We start from the raw sequence: 22,685 nt of genomic DNA on the forward strand, positions 1-22,685 counted from the left end.
CCAGGTTGTACCCATCAGGAAACACAGACTCCAGCAAGGAGTTCTACTCCTAAGTTGTGTAGTATCGACTGTTAGTTAGTACTTATTCTAGGACTTTCTACAGTCTACAGTACACTGGCAGTGCGGGGAGATCCCCTCGCCTGCACTCCGCACTGTGTCAAGTGGAACTGCTTCAAGGAAAGTAAACGCACTCACCTATTGTTTCTGTGTTTGCTTTCATATATATCTAGTGTGTATCTAACGGTGATGTCATATCTGTATTTAAGGGAAGATTTTCTTGTTTGTTTGTTTACATGGAGTGGTCTTCGAAATTACTGGACTGTAAACGGGTATGATAAAATTTTGGAAAACTTACTTGTCAAGGAGTAATTATTGTTATTTTTATACGCAACTAGCGACCCGTTCCAGCTTCGCATGGGTGCAATCTGTGTGTGCAATGGTGATATATTACGCATGTATTATACATATAAACCTTCCTCTTGAATCACTCTATCTATTAAAAAAAAAACGCATCAAAATCCGTTGCGTAGATTTAAAGATTTAAGCGTACAAAGGGACATAGGGACAGAGAAAGCGACTTTGTTTTATACAATGTAGATGGACACCCTGGAGCTAGTCTAGGAAACCCGGTAAACTATCTTATATTTTACCCCAAAACTAGGCATCTTTACAAGGTTTCATATTCTTTTGACTATACATCACTTTGGCAGAAAGCAGGGCCCTGCTTGGAACACCGCGCACTACCGACGTCAGAACAGGTTATTCCATCCAGGATATAGATACCATCTCTAGCTACCAGCCAAGTATACATACATACATTATGTATGTATATCAGCATCCATCAGATGCGACATTAGTATGCGCGGTACAACTCCGTGCGTCACTCGAGATGTCGAATATTCCGCAGTACCTCTGTAGTTACTAACCTAACGTAATGTTTGTGAATTCTATGGTATTTGGTTTAGTAGTGGCCACCGCTTGTAGGAACATGTTACATGGCTTTAAACCTTCGGCTTTGTAGAATTTAGAAGATGATTCTGGTCCAGACTGCTTCCTTGGTCGAGTAGTCGCAAGAGGTATCGGGTTCAATTCCCGTGTTGGACAAAGTATTATTGCGCTTTTTTCGGTATTTCGAATTTTTTTAGTAGTACCACGGAATCTGGAATTGTTATATGGCAATAGGCTTACCCCCTATTACATGGGACTTATAAAATAATTGGTGGAAAGTGGGTGTACACTGTATATTGGATAGCGGCATTATGTGCCATAATGTGAAATCTCTGCTTACCCCTTTGAGAGTAAAAGGCGGCGAAAGTGACGGTGCAATGTTTCGGTAAGAATCTTGGCAACTATCCTTATTTTATGACGAGTGGTAATCTTATATAGGGGCCTAGCTTTATGGGGATGAAAGACTAGGGAGTGTGGGATTTTTATCTCACTAAAACCACCCCGGTAGCCACCCTCAACACCTGTAAGGGGCACCGGGTCCTCTTAGTAGACCTGCTCCGGAGCTTCCACGGTGCAACGCCTGTTACGGCACATCCCTACGTTAAATAATACAACTATTATATTACTACGGCACTCCTTTGGCTAACTGTAATGGTGCCATGTCTCATTCGTTATTTTCCGATACTAATCTATGCTTTACTAGTTGACGGACTATCTTAGAATATTCGAAAGTGCCTGTATAACGCACTTGGAAAATCCTTTACATTTTGGTCAAAAATAGGTTTATTACGCTATCCTACGTAAAATTTTCCGCTCTTTCGAATGTGCTTACTCTCATGGCTTACTCTGATGACATTTGGAAAAAAAATCCTAGTATTCTTTCGACGACCGACGAGTTTAAACGGCTCTCCTGAACATTTCATTTTTTGTCGCTTATACACTATTTCCTTTTAACCGTCGCTATATTACGATATGTTGACATTGACATTGCGCTGACTACTGACTGACTACACGGTCACCACGTCCGTCCTCCGTAGAGGCTGGGAGACTGAACAGCTGACAATCGCGGGCTAAGGTCACTTGCACAGTGGCGCCACCTCTCGACACTCACATTGTATTGAGATGTTCCCAGGGGTATGTCTGTCCTTGTCTGTTGTACGACCTCGAGAGAGACAGCATAATGGTTGCCTGTCTGACATGAGACGACTTAATCAGAATGTTATCTTTGTTGTAAAATCTTTTTTAATTTTGGTTAAGACTATTGAAGAAGTGTTGGATTAAATGCCACATTGTTGGTGTATTCAAACATTTTACACATTTTCCATTTCCATTCCAATCTGTGTAATGCTTGTACGGTTGGCGCGGTGGGTGGGTGTAGCGGGTTCGATTCCCGCACGGAACAACTCTTTGTGTGCTCCACAAATTGTTGTTTCGGGTCTGGGTGTCATGTGTATGTGAACTTGTATGTTTCTAAACACACCCACGACACAGGAGAAAACACCAGTGTAGGGCATTTTTTTTTTAAATGGCAGAAACCAATTACAATGTAATGTTTCTAGTATTTCCGATTATGATTATGATGTTCTACTGATTGAACAAGCGTCGCTGATTGCTGGGTCATGTAGCATGTATGTACCATGCGTTAAATCAATCAGTTGTTTTGGCAAACATGGGTAATCATATAGAGATGTTTAGTACTAAATTACGAGGCGTTTACTGTAAACTTAATTAAAATGTAAGAAGTACAGCTTGATAACAGTGTCAATTATTAGAGAACAGAGCTCCAGTAGTAGATACGTTATAGACCATCTTCAGCTCTTCTCATCTGACCACTACCAGCGCCTTACACTACGCTTGCCTAGACGCGGTCTCCACTCTAGAACACGTTTACTACAACGACCATCGGTTCTTCGACAAATGTGATCGGCCCACTGGCGTTCCAGCTTACTAATCCTTTGGGTTAAGTTGATAACTTTGGTTCTCTGTCGGATCACTTCGTCTTGGATCCGACCATAAGATACTGATATATTTTATCATCCAAAAAAAACTACGCATGTTATGAGACAGCTATCTCTTTCACTGTCTCTGTTGCATCGTGCATATTAGTGAACCACTTTATGCATGCCTCGGTAAACCCACTAGGCAGTTCGCAGCTACAATATACCGGTGGCAGATACATTTAGAACACCTCTTTTAATATAATGTAACTCCTTTAATTAGCACGGTGTACGTGGTGTCTCAGCTAATCAGTCGCGTGTCCTCATAAAGCCCGTTCACACGGCGCCACATTCATTCACCACACCGCGCGGTTCCCACGACATTGGCTGCGCGCGAGGCTGTCTGGGAGGACATTACCTTAATGTTATGTAGCGCGTGTTACAAGATATAACTACTTTATAATGAGGCTGCTACACACTCCGAGCTGTTGGTTTAACACCTAATTTGGTAGTTTCAAGTCCGTCAATCTGAGCAACTGACAAAGAATATAGTGTTGCTCGATAGTGTTTACCAACGTACAATAGACACCGGGCAGCAACGATATCTGATAAGCTTGCTTGCTGCCATGTGATTTTATACCACTGCTCCTTGATAGGACAGGACAGGACAGGACAGTCCTACTGTCCTGTCGTACAGGAGGAAGTACATACCAGCTGTGGACTTTCATAACTCGATATTTCTATTGATGATGGCATGTAGTACTGACACATTCATAGCATGGCTCTTTATACATCAAATAACTTAAGATTTGCAGTTTGTTACACTCAATAGATGAATGTATGTATAATGTATACTTAATTTACTCTTCTATGCAAAAACTGACTTACTTACGTACAGACAAAGTCAAACCATTTAATCACAATTGGGGCTATAAATACATGCGACATTGCTTTACTCCAACTATATAGCGGCTCGTTGAGAAAAACTGAACAGTTCACGTTTAAATGAGACTCGGATTAATTACCGCTAACTCACTATAATATGTTTTTTACCGCAATTGGCAGCGTGTTAATTGCCAACACTTTGCTAAAAGAGTATTTTAAGTTCAGCATTTAAGTAGTTTGTCCAGCGCGCACTGTGACGTCATGTCATGTTCAATCTGATGTTTGTTACATTGGCTAATGCCCGAATACTCAAACGCTACTCAATTTTAAGACGCTCTCAAATGTAGTTCTGTCACTAACAATCTATATCTATACTAATATTATAAAGCTGAAGAGTTTGTTTGATTGTTTGTTTGTTCGTTTAAACACGCTAATCTCCGGAACTATTGGTCCGATTTCAATAATTCTTTTTGTGTTGGATAGCGCATTTATCGAGGAAGGTTATAGGCTATAAATCATCACGCTACGATCAATAGGAACCGAGCAGAGCGGGTGAAACCGCGCGGAAGTAGCTAGTCCTTTATAAAATGACAGAGACAGCACGATATTCAAGTACAACTTAAAATTGAGTAGCGTTTGTGTATTCGGGCGTAAGTAATCTAGGAAGTGTGAGACTGTGACGCTCCTGTTATCTCGGTAACTGGCCATTGTCTGCACACAGTTTGGGAATTAAACATGATGATATTGTTGACTGTAGTAACTGCACATTTGTATTCTGATCGTGCAAAGATTTATGCGTTTATATTTTACCTGTTAAGTGATCAAATATTATTCAATCAATGTATCAATACTTAACTGACTTGTGTATCAGCAGATATGAATGAGATATAATATCGTACTAGGTTCGGAGCTGCGGACTACCTAGCGGGTTTACCGGGGCTCCGGCTCGACAAGCAGGAGTAGGAACGGGGTGGTTTTTAGTCAGTAAGAGTCTGAAACTCCCTATCGCCTCGCCCAAGGCGGGAGAAAGACATTGGATGATTTGCCCCCTCAAAAAAAAAAGGATCGTACTAGGTGATGTTCTGTGTGTTCTATATACCATGGTACAAAGGCGAAAAAGCTAAGCTACAGTATCTAATGACAATGTGTTGTATGTTTCTAGTGGCGCTACGCAACCTGGGTGGAGCGGGCGGTGTCGCTGCTGGGCGCGCTGGTGGGCGTGCTGAGCTCGCTGGGCACCATCGCCGGCATCGTGCTGTACGGCGAGCTCACCGCGCTCTTCGTGCGGCGCCACACCGCGCAGCCCGCGCCCTCAGACATCTACGTGCTCGCCTTCTTCGGAGGGGGGCGACACCTGTACGTATATACTACTGTACTACCTGATACTTTGTTAAAGTTGTTTTAAACTGACATGGCCACTGAAACATTAGAACTTGAGACGGGATATTTACCATGTTTATTTATGTCTGTGAATGAGTTGAGGTCATCCGTGATCGATGTCGCTTGCAACAGTGCCGAAATATCGGAAACTCATACACATAATATTATAAACATGATAAGTAACCCGTCTCAAGTGTCTAACGTTAGAGTATCGCTTTGGAGCCCGCAATTTGTCCTATTTTTTAACCTCCACTTATATCTATATGGGTGGTGGGTCCAACCGATCATCCAGTCGATCGTGGCGAGGCAAAAATGTAAATAATTAGTCCATATTGTGGTAGATCGCACATGGGTTCCGTTAGTAAACAGCAAATCTTATGTTTAATCAAGTTTTCACCCCTGGTATAGATTATGTTGTATGTAACAACCACCTATCCCACTATCTACAATGTTTTGTACTATATAATGTTCCAGGCCGGAGGGCAATCGCTCGCTGCACATGGACGCGCTGCTAGAGGACAGCGCGGCGTTCGCGTGGGCCAGCGCCGCCGTCATAGCCTTACACATCCTCAGCGCCGCGCTCGCAGTGGCGCTGCTGCAGTGGGCCTCCGCGAGGATGGTGAGTGATACTTACACTAGCTTGTTATGTTTGTCTAAACTCTTGCCTTTGTGCAGTATGTGTACATAGGAACTGTATACCACTACATAAAACAGTTTGATCAGTACCCTTAGTATGAGTTTGCTTTACGTTTAAAGTAATCGAAACGAGAGCGCGTTCAGTGCTCTGATTGGTTAGTTTATTCGAGCCGACCAATCAGAGCGTCGAACGCGCTCTCGTTTCGATTACTTTAAACGTAAAGTAAACTTATACTAATGGTACTGATCTCCACGCTTGGCAAGATAGTTGGAGATAGCTATTTAAAAGCGCTGCAAACTGCACATTTTTTATATAATTAATCACTATTTTCTATTGTTGCTGCCTGGTCTCTGTCAAATGTGTAGTCCTTACGACACCTGCGGGAAGAGTAGTGGTGGAGACAAATGCATTCTACAGACTTACTACTTACTGACACACTCGACATGTTTTTCTTACGTCCGAATACTCTAACGCTACTCAATTTTAAGTTGTACTTAAATATCGTGCTATCTCTGTCATTTTATAAAGAATTGATAGTGACAGAACTACATTTGAGAGTGTCTTAAAATTGAGTAGCGTTTGAGTATTCGGGCATTAGATAGTTACTTACACATTTTGTAAATCCTTTACTTAGGTATTAGCTTACCCTGAGTTTCCTCTACATGACATGAGTTGCCATAACTTCCAAATTGGCAGATAGGTTGTAGATCGCAGTTTAAAGCCTTTGATTTTTGCTGAACGCTGCCCAGTCTGTCAAAGTGTTACCCTTTAGTTAGTTCATACGACACCTACGCGAGAAGAGTAGTTGTGAAGATAGTATAAATGTGTTCTACATTACCTACTGTCATTATTCGACGTAATTTTCTCAATATAATTATATGCTATTTGGTATTGCAGGTGACGCGGCTGCGCATCCGGCTGCTGCGCTCGGTGATCAGCCAGGAGATCGCGTTCTTCGACACCAACACCGACATGAACTTCGCCACCACCATCACTGAGTGAGTCACCGCACTACTGCACTATATTAACTGTCAGTAGTTTAGTGTCGGGAATTAATAATAGATGGCGTTGTTCTTATAAATCGCAGTGCCGAGATTTTTGCTAAATTAATGTGATGTGCTTTGTTTAAATATGACCTGAATCCTTTTCTCATCGGGATGTGTGAAGTTTTTGTCTCTGATAGCCTTCCATAAGGTACTAGGGAGTGAAACTTTTACTATGTATTGTTTTTCTAATATCCTGCTGTAACTTGCAGGGACATGGAGAAGTTCCGGTGCGGGGTGGGCGAGCACGTGGCGATGACGGCCAACCTGGCGGGCACCGTGCTGCTGGGCGCCGGCCTGGCGCTGCACTACGGCTGGCAGCTCGCGCTGGCCGGGCTCGCAGTCGTGCCCGCCGCGCTCGCCGTCGCCGCCGTCGTGGCGCGCTACCAGACCAAGTGCAATGCGCGTGAAGTATCGGCGTATGGCACCGCCGCGCGCGTCGTGGAGGAGGCGCTGGGCGCCGTGCGCACGGTGCGCGCGTACGGCGCCGAGCGCGGCGAGTGCGCGCGCTACGGCCGCGCACTGCGCGCTGCGAGTGTGGAGGCGCGCGCGCGGGCCGCGTGGGCCGGGGCGGGCGCGGGGCTGGGCTGGCTGCTCACGTACGCGCTCAACGCCATCGTGTTCGCGTACGGCGCCGAGCTGTGCGTGCGCGACATGGGGCTCGAACCCGCGCTGCAGCAGTACCACGCCGGCGTGATGGTGACGGTGCTGTTCCTCACGTTCATGGCGGCGCAGAACATCGCCATGTGCCAGCCGCACCTCGAGACCTTCAGCGCGGCCCGCGGCGCCGCGCGCAGTCTCTACCGCCTGCTGCAGCGCCGGTCCAGGATCAACGCGCTCGACTCCACGGGAATCAAACCCGACAAGTTCCGCGGAGATATTACGTTTGAGAATCTCTACTTCAATTATCCTTCGAGGCCTGATGTCAAGGTGAGATCATGGTTTTAGTTTTTTTATTTTACATAGTTTAGATTTTTGACAGAAAATAATACACTTTTAGTTTACCTATACAATACACGGTGTAACGAAAAGGGGTATACATATCAAGTGCACGGTTTGTAGATAACATAACAAACGTAGTTCGTTGGGATTTTTAAACTCATGTTTTTATGGAAAGAAGTTATGAATTTTTCCAATGCATAAAATTCCAGTAACCGAACATCAAAATTATCAACCTGTATTCTTCAGTGCTTCTCGATGTATATGGGTATTTTGTTACACGCTATACAGCTTATTAATTCCATCCCCAAACACCTCCCTAACTGTTTGTATTACAACGTGCAGGTCCTCCGCGGGCTGAGCCTGCGCGTGCGCGCGGGGTCGAGCGTGGCGCTGGTGGGCGGGTCTGGGTGCGGCAAGTCCACGCTGCTGCAGCTGCTGCAGCGCCTGTACGACCCCGACTCGGGGACCATCACGGTGGACGGACACCCGCTGCACGCGCTGGATCTGCACCACTTTAGGAAGAGCATCGGTACGTCGATTTTTTTATGAAACACGAGCAGACGTGTCTCCTGATGGTAAGCAATTGCCGCTGTTCATGAACACTTGAAACACCAGAGGCTCTCATATTATACAAATTATACTTCATGTATTAACGACGGCTAAAGGCTCAAATACTGCTATGTTGAATGTGTCGTGTCGAAAACAAAAATGCTTTTTTATTTATAACATCACGCCTTTTATTCCCGAAGTGCTTAGCTGAAGTAGCTAAAGACACCTTATAGCAGTTCTGTTAAGAAGCTCATGTAACAAACAGCTGCGACATGTTACGGGGCCCATGTAACGAAGAGCTGCGCCTATTGCTATCATATACCTTACACATTTCCAAGCTCCGTGGCCTTGTTACTACTGATCGAAAAACTGAAAACATCGCAATAATATTTAACTAGACCGAGTAAAGGAATTGACTCTGAGAACCTCTTTACTCGGCAGTCATAGTTGAAACTTTGCGACCATAATATTAATGTTTATAATATTGTCCCCCAGGAGTGGTAGGGCAGGAGCCGGTGTTGTTCTCGGGCACCATCCGGGAGAACATCACGCTGGGCATGGATGACGTCACCGACGCCGACGTCATCGAGGCCGCCACCACCGCGCACGCGCACCAGTTCATCACCAAACTTGCCAATGTAAGTATTCATTCCTCACAATTTGACAAAAGTTGAAACATATTATAAAGCTAATTTAGAAAAATGTAAAAATTAATAGCACTTACTACATTTTTATGTAAAATTTTTGTCACAAGTTGTCGGGATTCAATCAATAGATGGCGTTAGTGTCGAGTTAGATCGTGTAACTGTTGTAGTTTTGTAATTGTTGATTAGCTTGGAATTGTTAACACATCTTTCTACGGGTATTATAAGAGCCTAGGTATTACTTGTATGTATTTTGATCAATCTGAATCTTTTACTCTGTGAGATAAGTAACTATTAAGGCATATTGTCTCATGACACGTCATTTGAAGAATGTATACAACTGTTCATTGTTTCTGAGCAACTGACGTGTCATTGGTCTAAATGTGTCTGAGTACGGTTAGTAATGTTTATCCCCCTCCCCCAGGGTTACGACACGCTGCTAGGCGCGGGCGGGTCCCAGCTATCAGGCGGGCAGAAGCAGCGCATCGCGATCGCGCGCGCCATCGTGCGGCGGCCGGCGGTGCTATTGTTAGACGAGCCCACGGCGGCGCTGGACCCCGCCGCCGAGCGGGCCGTCGCCGCCGCGCTCGCCGCCGCCGCCACCGGCCGCACCACGCTGCTAGTCTCGCACCGCCTGCAAGGTACGTGGTTAATATAGTATTTCTCTAAACCACATCCGTCGATCGCGAGATAATCGCGAGATAATCGCGGACAAACATACATACATACACTAAAACCTTCATGTTTGAAATAGATTAAACAGAAGCTTCGCGTTTATTGTCAATGATAATTATTTTGAGCAATATTTTGTATACTACACACAGTCATGATAATGATACTTAGTGATTATAAACCTACATGACTAATTTCGAGCCAGGACGAGGATCCATATTCATAAACATACACTTTTTCATGCTCGTCTTCCATCGAATTTCATACTGAAATGTATTAAAACTATGGTCGAGCAAATTCTTGTTCTATATGATACTTGTAGGTCCCATTGTCCAATTGTCACATACTTAGCTACAATAGGACAGGTATCACTGTATACTTCTTGCTCCCTACCCTTGTAGTCATCACTACAAAGTGCTATAGTAACATGTACCATTGTACGCTATAGGTCTGTCGGGACACCACATCGTGTGCGTGGAGCAGGGCGCGGTGCGCGAGCACGGCTCGCACGAGGAGCTGCTGGAGAAACGCGGGGTCTACTGGGCGCTGCTGCAGGAGGACCTCACCACCAAGTACGTACACCATCCTCACTATATCAGACTCTGGTAGAGAAAGCGTTTACAAAGAGGCGAACACGGGCAAGGCGTCTCGGGTTCGATTCCCAGGTCGGGCGAAGTATTGCTGGGCTTTTTTCGGTTTTTCGAAAATTTCTCAGTGATAGCACGGAATCTGGAAATGTGCCTGGTATATGGCAATAGGCTCACCCCATATTACATGGGACTTACAACATACATTGTGAAATGTGGATGTACACATTGGCATTATATGCACCTCTGCCTACCCCTTCGGGGATTAAAGGCGTGACGTTATAACGATGACAAAGAGGAGATGTCATAACTGAATGTCCCTTTACCTCAATGTGTAACACGTTACGGGGACCCCCTATATACTATCTAGCTCACTATATCAGACACACTCGGGCACATGAAGCCAATACAAAGAGATGTTACGGGGAGCGCGGGACGTTACAAACCGCTCCCCCTCTCTATGTTCCATCTAGCAGTCCCATACCACACACACGTTGCCAATAGTCCACATATTAATGTGACACTATCCGAGCACTTATAACCTATCCTTATACCTTTTTACTTATAATAGTTGACTAACGAACATTTTCGAGGGTGCTCGACTAGTTTCAAGCGACACCGGAGCTCATAATCACATCTGTCTATTCCCTAGGAGTGTGAACGTGATGAACTCGGAGCCGGCAGAGGAGGAGGACGACGATGACGTCACTGCTGCTGATGATCACACCCACTTCAAGAGGGGAGTCAGTCGACAGTCTGTCAGAGGTATGTATTCATGTGGTGTTGTAAAAAGCTCTTCAAAAAATATTTTAAGTTCTGGAAACTTGACTATTGAAAGATATTTGATTATTTACTTTGAGTAACTTTGACCCAAATTCTATAATCAATAGGAATCCAGAACAAAGCGTATATACATTTTTCAGTGGCTAAAAGGTCAAAGTTACCCCCCTAGGGTGAAAGAAACCCGATCTTTCAATGTAGATGAAGCGAAAGAGGTACTTTACTTAGAAGCGAGACGGTCCAATAGAATACCAGCGCAACACCCTGTCTAGCATTCAACTCTTGAACTGGGGGGAGTTACTTATCATGCAAACTGAGTTGTAAGCACTGTCAGTCACCTGTCATGTCGTGAGTTCGACTCCCACTCGTGACTACCATCTTCCATGTTTATTTAGTAATGTAATGTTTGTCTGTCTGTCTGTGTAGAGTCGTCTCGCCACTTCGTCCGCAGCAGTATCCGCATGAGCTCCGTGTCGGCACACATACCGCACAGCGCGCTCTCGCAGATTGTACGTATACTACTGTTATACCCGCTACACCAGAGGTGTTGGTAATACGTTACTAGATTAAATAACCCAAAATGTTGTTTCATTAAACATAATATAAGTATAGAGTTGAACGAGTCAATACATTGCTTGGATCTGTCGAAGGCCTTTGATACTATAACTGTTCATAAATGAAAAAAAAAAAATGTCGGATTTGGTTTTCTTTTCGTGGCACGTACTTTAGATATCTTTATAGATGAACATGAGTAGTAATTAATGTACAGGTTCCTCGTGCGAATGATGTAAAATGTTGGTTCCATGGCGTACCGCAAGGTGCTGTTCTTGGTCCAATTCATGTTCCTAATATTGATATCGCTGATTCACAGTAATCACCAATCAATTTGAGCGTAATGTGTGTTTTTTTTTTTAGCATATTTCACTACATTTTGTTTTATTTAGTTTGGCTATATATAATATAAGCATTGCCTCTACTATGTCTAAACTAACACATTGACATACCAACCAACGCTAACAACCCACAATATCCCTCACTCCAGGACACTGAGGACGTGGAGGACCCTGTGGAGGCCTCGGAGGAGGAAGGAGAGGACGCCAGCCCCTCAGTATCTAGTTGGGAGCTGCTGAAGCTGAACGCGGCGGAGTGGCCGCAGCTGCTGGGGGGGGCGCTGGCATCGCTACTGGTGGGGGCCACCATGCCGGTGTTCGCGCTACTGTTCGCCGAGCTATATGGGGTGAGTTGTGTATACTTTTTTTTAGGGGGAAATCATCCAATGACTTCTCTCGCCAGGGCGAGGCGAGAGGAAGTGTCAGACTCTTACTGACTAAAAACCACCCCGTTCCTAGTCCTGCTTGTCGAGCCGGAGCCCCGGTAACCCGCTAGGTAGTCCGCAGCTGCGGATTAGTCATCGATCCTATCTGTGGCGGTCTGATGGCTCTTGGAGTCCTGTGTGTATACATGTTCATACAAGTACTGACCCCCCCCTCCCCCCCTAGATGTTCGCGTGGTCGGACGGCGCGGCGATACTGTCCCAGTCGCGCGTGTACGCGGGCATTATATGTTCATACAAGCACTTACCCCCCCTCCCCCTAGATGTTCGCGTGGTCGGACGGCGCGGCGATACTGTCCCAGTCGCGCGTGTACGCGGGGCATTATATGTTCATACAAGCACTTACCCCCCCTCCCCCCTAGATGTTCGCGTGGTCGGACGGCACGGCGATACTGTCCCAGTCGCGCGTGTACGCGGGGCATTATATGTTCATACAAGCACTGACCCCCCCTCCCCCCCCAGATGTTCGCGTGGTCGGACGGCGCGGCGATACTGTCCCAGTCGCGCGTGTACGCGGGCATTATATGACCATACAAGCACTGACCCCCCCTCCCCCCCCAGATGTTCGCGTGGTCGGACGGCGCGGCGATACTGTCCCAGTCGCGCGTGTACGCGGGCATTATATGTTCATACAAGTACTGACCCCCCTCCCCCTAGATGTTCGCGTGGTCGGACGGCGCGGCGATCCTGTCCCAGTCGCGCGTGTACGCGGGGCATTATATGTTCATACAAGTACTGACCCCCCTCCCCCTAGATGTTCGCGTGGTCGGACGGCGCGGCGATCCTGTCCCAGTCGCGCGTGTACGCGGGCATTATATGTTCATACAAGCACTGACCCCCCTCCCCCCAGATGTTCGCGTGGTCGGACGGCGCGGCGATACTGTCCCAGTCGCGCGTGTACGCGGGCATTATATGTTCATACAAGCACTGACTCCCCCCCCTCCCCCCCAGATGTTCGCGTGGTCGGACGGCGCGGCGATACTGTCGCAGTCGCGCGTGTACGCGGGGCTGTTCGCGGGCGTGGCGGCGGCGTGCGGCGCCGTGACGTTCCTGCAGGCGTGGCTCTTCAACCGCGCCGGGGCCAGCCTGACCGACCGCCTGCGGCAGATGACCTTCCGGAACTATCTAGTGCAGGTATGTCGCGGGTACTACTGTACTACTACATGGTACTATATACAACCGCGCCGGAACTATCTAGTGCAGGTATGTCGCGGGTACTACTGTACTACTACATGGTACTATATACAACCGCGCCGGAACTATCTAGTACAGGTATAGCGTGTAACAGTAACACTACTACATGTTCATGTAATGAAGAACATTGCAGCCATTTTGAAATTAGTTGAGAGGAATATCAGTCTAGGTTGCTTAAAATCATCGTCTTCTATCTAAATTTATTTATGAACTGTTTAATCCAATGAATATGCGACGCGCCAGACGTTTCAGATCCAAAAAATGTGCTTTACTAGATTTTCGATTTATTTAGAGACGTCAATATAATTTTGTAAATAGCGCCATCTATTGGTGTATACGGGAACTTGTGTTTCCGTAGTACGTCGTATAGATGTCGCTGTATACAGTATGTACGTGTGTCCACAGGAGCAGGGCTGGTTCGACCGCACGGAGAACTCGGTGGGCGCGCTGTGCGCCCGCCTCGCCACCGACTGCGCCGCCGTGCAGGGCGCCACCGGTAACTATACACATTCTCTTTTATATTCCAATTATTCGCCTTCTCTCTCTGTCATCTCGTTCATCAAACCCCCCTCCCCCTACCCACCTCTTACTCCCTCATCCCTGTTTGTCCCCTATTATTCTATCCCCATTGTCCCCCACTTGCCTATCCCCCTTCTACCTCTCTTTGCTCACCCTTCAAATGGAGTGAGGGGATAGTCCCTTATTCCTCATCTTCTCTCATTGCTTTTACCCTTTCCCATCTTTGTTCCCCCTCCTTACCCCCTCTTTCTCGCTATGGGACTTCTACTCTTGAACCGAAGATTTATCATGCTCCCGCAATCCGCACATACTGCATTATGTTATAGCTATAATAACATCCCCCCCCCCGCAGGTACCCGTCTGGGCACGATGCTGCAGGGCATCAGCACGATGACGCTGGGCGTGGGGCTGGCGCTGTTCTACTCCTGGAAGATGACGCTCGTCAGTCTACTCTCCGTGCCCTGCGTGAGTATACCCGTAGTATTTACTAGTGCCTAATTGTTCTTCCACATTTTATACCGGTCACTTCAGCCGCGATTGAGTAACAAACACACTAACTTTCGTATTTATAATATAAGACTATAGACCAGACAAATTGTTCGGACGGAATCATAGCGCGATCAAAATATGTATTAAAATTATTATTTATTATTCGAGTTGTCATGGCGCTCGATAGGTGGAGTTCGGATCGAGATAGATCGCGCTATGATTTCGTTACATCAATTTGGTTAGGTCCGGCGTCAATTTGACGTCCAGTGAGTACAAGCAACGCCCCTAGCGGGAATAAGTGATAATTATAATAAAGTGAGGTGCAGTAACAGTGGTGTTTGTGTTTATATCCCTCTGAAGCCGACCCTCTGAGTTCTGTTCACATATCCTTGTTGAAGAAATGGCAATACACTTGGAATATTGTATAACCGTAGTGTTTGTGCAGGTAATGGGCGGCATCTACCTGGAGGGCTGGGTGAACCGGCGGGTCGAGGCTCGAACCCGCGCCGCCATGGAGCGAGCCAGCCGCCTCGCCACCGAGGCAGTGCTCAACATACGGACCGTGCACAGTCTCGGTGAGTGCATTCGTATTTAGTTTATTCTATACTTTTTTTATGACTTATCACCTGATGGTAAGCAATCGCCGCCGCCCATGGACACTTGAAACACCAGAGGCGTTACAAGTGCGTTGCCGGCCTTTTGGGGGAATCGGGGATTGGGAAAGGGGGAATTGGGCCTCCGGTAACCTCACTCACACGACGTGAAACAACGCTGTGGTTGTTTTACGCCGGTTTTCTGCTCGGCCGTGGTTTCACTCCGGTCGAGCCGGCCTAGCTGTGTCGATATTATTTGCGTCATTATTTTTAGAGGAGAGCTATGCTCCCCGATAATGATTGTAAAATGAAAGAGTGCTGTCAGTTTCATTTCGCCATCTAAGGTCAAAGCAGGAGTAGGAACGGGGTGGTTTTTAGTCAGTAAGAGTCTGACACTCGCTCTCGTCTTGCCCTGGCGGGGGATGTCATTGGATGATTTTCCCCCCTCAGAAAAAAAGAAGGGGTACGTGAATATCGGTTTTGCGCCCAAAGAGTTCGGACGATACCTTGCTAGTAGTTAGTAAATAATGTGTATACTGTATTGTCCCAGGCGTGGAGCGCTCGGTCCTGTCCCGGTACAGCGCGGCGCTGCAGGAGGGGGCGCGCGTGTCGGCGGCGGCGCGGCGCGTGCGCGGCCCGGTGTACGGCGCCTGCGTCTGCGCACCCACGCTGGGGTACGCCGTGTCGCTCGCATACGCCGGGTACCTCATCGCCAGGGATGATTTGCCGTACCAACACGCCATACTGTGAGTATATCTTATTTATGTACTATACTATACTTCTTTTTCTTCTCCTCTAATACAGTGCCGTGCCGAAGCATTAGCACCTGAATTAAATTCACCAAGGGAAGTGGAAACTATCGTTTTCTTTTGCTTCTCTAATAACATCTTCTGATTTGTTTCGTTGCGGGATCCAAGACAGTCATTCATGTCCCTGGGACGTTGGACTTCAGTGTTCCGGTGTTTGCATGGTTGTATCTACTGTAGATCCTGGTGTATAGGAGTTGCAGCGGTATGGGAGGTTGTGGCGGGCTTGTCCCAATAAAAAAAATGTACTATACTAGCATTGCCGGGGTGAAAAGCTTCCTGGAAATGATGACACAATCAAATACAAAGTTAAACCACACCATCATTTTCGTGAAGGAAAGTGATTTGAAACAGTGCAATCAGTTTCATTTCGTAATCATTTCTGGAGAGCAGTGCTACTCGGAAATGATTCTAAAATGAAATAATAATTTATGCTAATCAAACAGTTCACTTATATATTACAAGTAAATATTGTAGCAGATATATCTCCCACCGGTCCATAAACTAATGTCCCCCCTCCCCCGCAGCGTGTCGGAGGCGTTGATATACGGCGCGTGGATGTTGGCGGCGGCGCTGTCGTTCGCGCCGTCGTTCGCGGCCGCGCGCCGCTCGGGGGCGCGCATCATCTCCGCGCTGCGCCGCGCCCCCGCCGTCATCACCGAGGATACTGCCGAGGAGATACAAGACTGGGTACGTATCGTTTGTAATTAATATTGTCATCATATTAGCATTAAAACATACATGAATGAACATAGACCTCTCTCTATGGCTTATCAGTCTCATATGGATTACTTAAATATACACTGTTCGACGAGAATTGTGAAGATTTTCAAACCACGCTAGTTGATTATGTCTATAGAGCTACTGTGTTCTTCTTTATTCACTTCATGTAATTGTTGAACTATTTAATTGACAATGTCGGACAGTGTTATAAATAAATAAATAAATAAATTTTTATTTCAGACTTTACATGTCCATAGATTAATTAGTAATTATATATGCCATCTGTTGAATTATGGTCGAATTATTTTAATCATCATTATTATCGGTTTTCTTTAAATGCCTACAATATCAAGTCTACATGTACTATGCCTCGCCCCCCCGCACAGAACGTGGAAGGCAGGGTGACGTTCAGCAACGTATCGTTCAGCTACCCGACCCGAGCACAGACCCCGGTGCTGCGCGGGCTGAGCCTGGCCCTCCCCCCCCGCGCCACCACCGCGCTGGTGGGCCACAGCGGCTGCGGCAAGTCCACGCTGCTGCACCTGCTCATGAGGAGCTACGACCCTGACAATGGGACTGTCGTGAGTACACATATATACTACTTATACTTACCTACTCGCGGCTGATTGCAATATGTGAAGGCTCCTTCTAAACGTTGTTTTGTATGGAACAAACCGGTTATCGAGCATACAGTGCCCCTGATGGTAAGCAATCGCCGCTGCCCATGGACGCCTGGAACAGTAGAAGCGTTACAAGTGCATTGCCGGCCTTTTGGGGGTTCGAAATTTAAGGATTGTTGGGGGATCGGGGATTGGGCCTCCGGTAACCTCACTCACACAACGAAACACAACGCAAGCGTTGTTTCACGTCGGTGTACAGCTCGGCCGTGGTATCACTCCGGTCGAGCCGGCCCAGCAGTGCCGAAGCATGGCGAGCCCACACTTGAATTGGGCAGTGCGAGAGGGATGGAGCTATACAACCTACATAGCTCCGTCCCTCTTGTACTGCTCAGTGATCGAACATTCTGATACAATTGTAATAGCAGACTAAGGCCCCTGGATGAATGCACTACCATAAACACTATATATGTACGAATCTATCCCCCCTCCGTAGATGATAGACGACAAGGACATCAAGCGGTCGCTGACGCTGCGGCAGCTGCGGTCCACGCTGGGGCTGGTGCAGCAGGAGCCGGCGCTGTTCTCGCGGACCATCCGGGAGAACATCGCCTACGGAGAGGCGGGAGACGCCGCCTCCATGGACGACGTCATGGAGGCGGCCAAGCAGGCCAATGTGCACAGCTTCATCATGGGACTGCCGCAGGTACTGCATAGTCAATGTTTTTTTAAAAAGAGTAACGATGGAGTTTCTTGCTCGTTCTTCTCCATTCGAAGCAACACTTTGGAACGACCGCCTAGCTTCACTGACAGACAGACTGACGGACAATTCAATTTGACGTTTCAAAAGTGCCTTATTTAGGATTAATTGAAATAAATGTTTTGACTTTGACTTTTGTTGAGGGGGGGAAATCATCCAATGACTTCTCCCGCATTGGGCGAGAGACGGGAGGGAGTGTCTGACTAAAAACCACCCCGTTCCTAGTCCTGCTTTTCGAACCGGAGCCCCGGTAAATGTTGGGCCCGGGATGGTACCCTGGGGAACACCTATTAGAATGTTACTGAAGAAAAGTAGGGAATCATTGTTTAGTGTTGCTATGTTCATTCGTGATGGACCGAGTATGACATCCTGCGGAACACTTCAGTGACTGCTGGGACTGCTTAACCATCTACTATGCAATGTGTTGTGGGTTTGATTCCCATATGAAGCAACTTCTTGCGTGTTCTACTAATAGATTTTCCGGATCTGGGTGTGATGTACATGTAAATTTGGGGTAAAATCCTAGTGTAGGGCAACTGTTACATTTTAAATTCTACTTTTAGAAACCTTTTCATAGTCATATATCATAGTTTATAGTTTCAACTACTGTATAAACTTGCGATGGACCCAGTCCACCTCCCTGAGGGACACCGTACTAACCTACACCCTCCTCCCCCAGGGCTACGAGACAGTACTAGGAGGAGGCAGCGGCGCGTCCCTCTCCGGCGGACAGAAGCAGCGGCTGGGCATCGCGCGCGCGCTGCTGCGGCGGCCGCGGGTACTGCTGCTGGACGAGCCCACGTCCGCGCTCGATGCTAGCAGCGAGAAGGTAATTATCTTAACCCAGTCCTTAGCAATTGATTGCGGAATAAAATCGTTACTACTATGACCAAAGGGGTACGCAGAGGTGCACATTACGGTACGTAATGCCACTGCACTATGATTCACCATTTGTGTGATAAGTCCCATGTAATAGGGGGTGAGCCTATTGCCATATACTGGGCACATTTCCAGACTCCGTGCTGAAATATTTTTGTAAATCCGAAAAAAAACCCATACTTTACATATCGGGAATCGAACACGAGATTCCTTGTCCGGCAGTCGACCATCGAGACAGTCGAGGAATAGTTTAAGTAATCATTCAACGTCTCTGAGTGCGGCTATAGAGTCTGTCACATTAATCAATATATTTGTGATTCGTCTCAGGCTTTCGATATTTATGAATATTGCTTTAGTATCGTTGTCTCTGTTACGTAAAGCGTCTGTTATAATTAGATCAACGTATAACTCATGGTAGACTATGGTCTGTGGCAACCGACTGTTCTGCAATGTGTCGTGGGTTCGATTCTCACGTGGAACAATTATTTGTGAGACCCCGCAAATTGTCGTTCCGTGTCTGCAGTGTATGTGATACCCACGATATAAAGGAAAATCCTAGGAATGAAAATGTTCCCAAAACAAGTACTGGGAGTGACCTTAGTCCCCCACTGACCCCCCATATGTGCGCAGACGGTGCAGACGGCGCTGGAGGCGGCGGCGGCGGAGCGAACTACTATAGTCATCGCGCACAGACTCGCCACCGTCCGCCACGCGCATCTCATCTGTGTCATCGACAAAGGTAACTACATATATTATGTAACTACTATAGTCATCGCGCACAGACTCGCCACCGTCCGCCACGCGCATCTCATCTGTGTCATCGACAAAGGTAACTACATATATTATGTAACTACTATAGTCATCGCGCACAGACTCGCCACCGTCCGCCACGCGCATCTCATCTGTGTCATCGACAAAGGTAACTACATATATTATGTAACTACTATAGTCATCGCGCACAGACTCGCCACCGTCCGCCACGCGCATCTCATCTGTGTCATCGACAAAGGTAACTACATATATTATGTAACTACTATAGTCATCGCGCACAGACTCGCCACCGTCCGCCACGCGCATCTCATCTGTGTCATCGACAAAGGTAACTACATATATTATGTAACTACTATAGTCATCGCGCACAGACTCGCCACCGTCCGCCACGCGCATCTCATCTGTGTCATCGACAAAGGTAACTACATATATTATGTAACTACTATAGTCATCGCGCACAGACTCGCCACCGTCCGCCACGCGCATCTCATCTGTGTCATCGACAAAGGTAACTACATATATTATGTAACTACTATAGTCATCGCGCACAGACTCGCCACCGTCCGCCACGCGCATCTCATCTGTGTCATCGACAAAGGTAACTACATATATTATGTAACTACTATAGTCATCGCGCACAGACTCGCCACCGTCCGCCACGCGCATCTCATCTGTGTCATCGACAAAGGTAACTACATATATTATGTAACTACTATAGTCATCGCGCACAGACTCGCCACCGTCCGCCACGCGCATCTCATCTGTGTCATCGACAAAGGTAACTACATATATTATGTAACTACTATAGTCATCGCGCACAGACTCGCCACCGTCCGCCACGCGCATCTCATCTGTGTCATCGACAAAGGTAACTACATATATTATGTAACTACTATAGTCATCGCGCACAGACTCGCCACCGTCCGCCACGCGCATCTCATCTGTGTCATCGACAAAGGTAACTACATATATTATGTAACTACTATAGTCATCGCGCACAGACTCGCCACCGTCCGCCACGCGCATCTCATCTGTGTCATCGACAAAGGTAACTGTATTCTGTAACTAGCATGACACTGGGGAATAATAAGTAGCCTGTGTGTTATCTTGAGGGCGTTATCTACCCCTATTCCAAATCTATCTTTGTTCCTTTCTTACCGATCCCTTCGGCCGTTTTGAAGTGATTGGGTAACAAACATACACACAAATTCACAAACTTTCGCGTTTATAATATTAAGTGTGAGCTCGCCATGCTTCGGTATTGCTGGGCCAGCTCAACCGGAGTTATACCACGAGCAGTACACCGCGTGAAACGACGCTTGCGTTGTCTTTAAATTCCCCCTTCCCAATCCCCGATTTCCCAACCACCGATAAATTCCTAACCCCCAAAAAGCCGGCAACGCACTTGTAACATGTCTGCTTCACATATTTATAACCCAAGTATTTGTACACAGGTGTAGTGGCAGAGAGCGGCACCCACGAGGAACTAGTGAAGCGGCGCGGACTGTACTGGACGCTGTTGCAGCAACAAGCCGGCGACGCCGCAACGTGACGCGCAACTACTACACGTAACGTGTAACTACACTGACGCTGCGGGTACTGTAACACTGCATGTAACATGTAGCATGCAACGTGTAACGTACCCTGCAACATGTTCATGTATCGTATCTGTGATCTTGACTGTCTACTGTTAGGTTAGGACCATAAGTAATACTACTTATTTTATATTTAACGAGTATCTGATTAACATATGTTTGTCTCTGTCTAATTGTATAAAGACAGAGAGAGATAGATTGATGTTTTATTGTTTGACTTGGGAGTATTTGAATATCCTCAATGTATTGTGTTTAAGTTTGCCAGTCGATGCTACACTCGAATATAATGTCAATGTATGAAAACATTTTACCAAACATTGGTAATGTTGGAATGACAACTCTATGTGGTCGACATAGAGACGAAATTTCTATTTATTCTCATTTTGACTGGCTATGTGTGACTATGTACAAATGTTCGAGTTTCCTATATACATAGTATGTGCCTGTAGTTGTAAGCATTACATGTGATATACCTTCTGCCAGCTACATTGTAAGACGTTACACGGTGTAACAGTGCTTGCAACACTACTGCTGATACATTATCTTTACTCTTTCAACTTTCCTATAATTGTCACCAATTTCCCTCAAGTTTCCATGAACTAATGTTGCAAGCACTGAGACACCGACACTTAGGTTTAAGTTACTACAAGAATATTAGGTTACACACTCACGACATTCGATTTTAGAAGTTAATTTTTCAACACAACATCGTATAGTGTAACACGTAGCGTTGCACAGCGATGTTACACTACACGTTACGTAGCTTGTTACAGCAACGTGCTACAACTGCTAGTTGTGTAGTGTAGTGTAGAGTCGAAGCCAAATATCGTTAAGTTAGCGTCTGTGATGTGTCTCTCTGGACTACTTGAATTAAGTTATTTTTAGTATAAGTTATGAAGTAAGCTGATCTTTGCCAACACGGACCAACGTGGTACAGCCCACTGTGAATGTATTTTGTTCCATTAAACTCTGTTTTATTGGCATCACAAGCAATGACAGTTTTTCTAAAAGAGAATTTTTCTATAAATCTACTACTGTAAACTCTAGTATAAAGTTTTGTACACAATAAGTAGCTAATGAATGAAATAAGTACATAGTTTACTTTAGGGGACCATGTTTAGTAGATAGTGTATTTAAATATTTGTAAGTGTATCGTAAGTAACTCACGTTAGGTATAAGTTGAATAAATAAAATGTAATTAAAACTGTAGTCTGTTGTTTCACTTGTTTATCTTCCTTCCACGGCCCGATAGAGCCGCATTATCCCTTAGACAAACTAAGCAAGTCGGCGCCAGGTTAATGTAATGGTAAATGCCCAACTGTCAATAGAGTGACGACGGTGCCAAAATACTTAGCGCTGCTTGTGAGGTACTCGCCTAGGGCGTTCTCTGGGTTTAATCCGC

At 46.3% G+C, this 22,685-nt stretch overlaps 1 protein-coding gene across 2 annotated transcripts in view; it reads left to right on the forward strand.

Moving 5' to 3' along the window:
- Window positions 1-22,492, forward strand: part of LOC118280283 (multidrug resistance protein homolog 49) — a 44,310-nt gene extending 21,818 nt beyond the window's left edge. The window contains exons 2-23 of one of the 2 annotated variants that reach the window (XM_050702252.1): window positions 4,933-5,126; window positions 5,625-5,769; window positions 6,685-6,785; window positions 7,043-7,760; window positions 8,115-8,301; window positions 8,817-8,959; window positions 9,390-9,606; window positions 10,086-10,209; window positions 10,877-10,989; window positions 11,431-11,513; window positions 12,047-12,241; window positions 13,289-13,471; window positions 13,937-14,027; window positions 14,403-14,515; window positions 14,985-15,114; window positions 15,683-15,878; window positions 16,466-16,628; window positions 17,048-17,242; window positions 17,775-17,984; window positions 18,718-18,867; window positions 19,548-19,746; window positions 21,143-22,492. In XM_050702252.1, coding sequence (XP_050558209.1) covers window positions 4,933-5,126; window positions 5,625-5,769; window positions 6,685-6,785; window positions 7,043-7,760; window positions 8,115-8,301; window positions 8,817-8,959; window positions 9,390-9,606; window positions 10,086-10,209; window positions 10,877-10,989; window positions 11,431-11,513; window positions 12,047-12,241; window positions 13,289-13,471; window positions 13,937-14,027; window positions 14,403-14,515; window positions 14,985-15,114; window positions 15,683-15,878; window positions 16,466-16,628; window positions 17,048-17,242; window positions 17,775-17,984; window positions 18,718-18,867; window positions 19,548-19,746; window positions 21,143-21,240 — 3,948 coding nt within the window. In that variant the 3' untranslated portion in view covers window positions 21,241-22,492. The remainder of the gene's footprint in view (window positions 1-4,932; window positions 5,127-5,624; window positions 5,770-6,684; window positions 6,786-7,042; window positions 7,761-8,114; window positions 8,302-8,816; window positions 8,960-9,389; window positions 9,607-10,085; window positions 10,210-10,876; window positions 10,990-11,430; window positions 11,514-12,046; window positions 12,242-13,288; window positions 13,472-13,936; window positions 14,028-14,402; window positions 14,516-14,984; window positions 15,115-15,682; window positions 15,879-16,465; window positions 16,629-17,047; window positions 17,243-17,774; window positions 17,985-18,717; window positions 18,868-19,547; window positions 19,747-21,142) is intronic. The other variant, XM_050702253.1, reaches the window with a different exon arrangement.
- Window positions 22,493-22,685: the final 193 nt, after the last annotated feature.

This window comes from Spodoptera frugiperda, chromosome 21 (genome assembly GCF_023101765.2).
Source record: "Spodoptera frugiperda isolate SF20-4 chromosome 21, AGI-APGP_CSIRO_Sfru_2.0, whole genome shotgun sequence".
NCBI classification, from domain to species: domain Eukaryota; kingdom Metazoa; phylum Arthropoda; class Insecta; order Lepidoptera; family Noctuidae; genus Spodoptera; species Spodoptera frugiperda.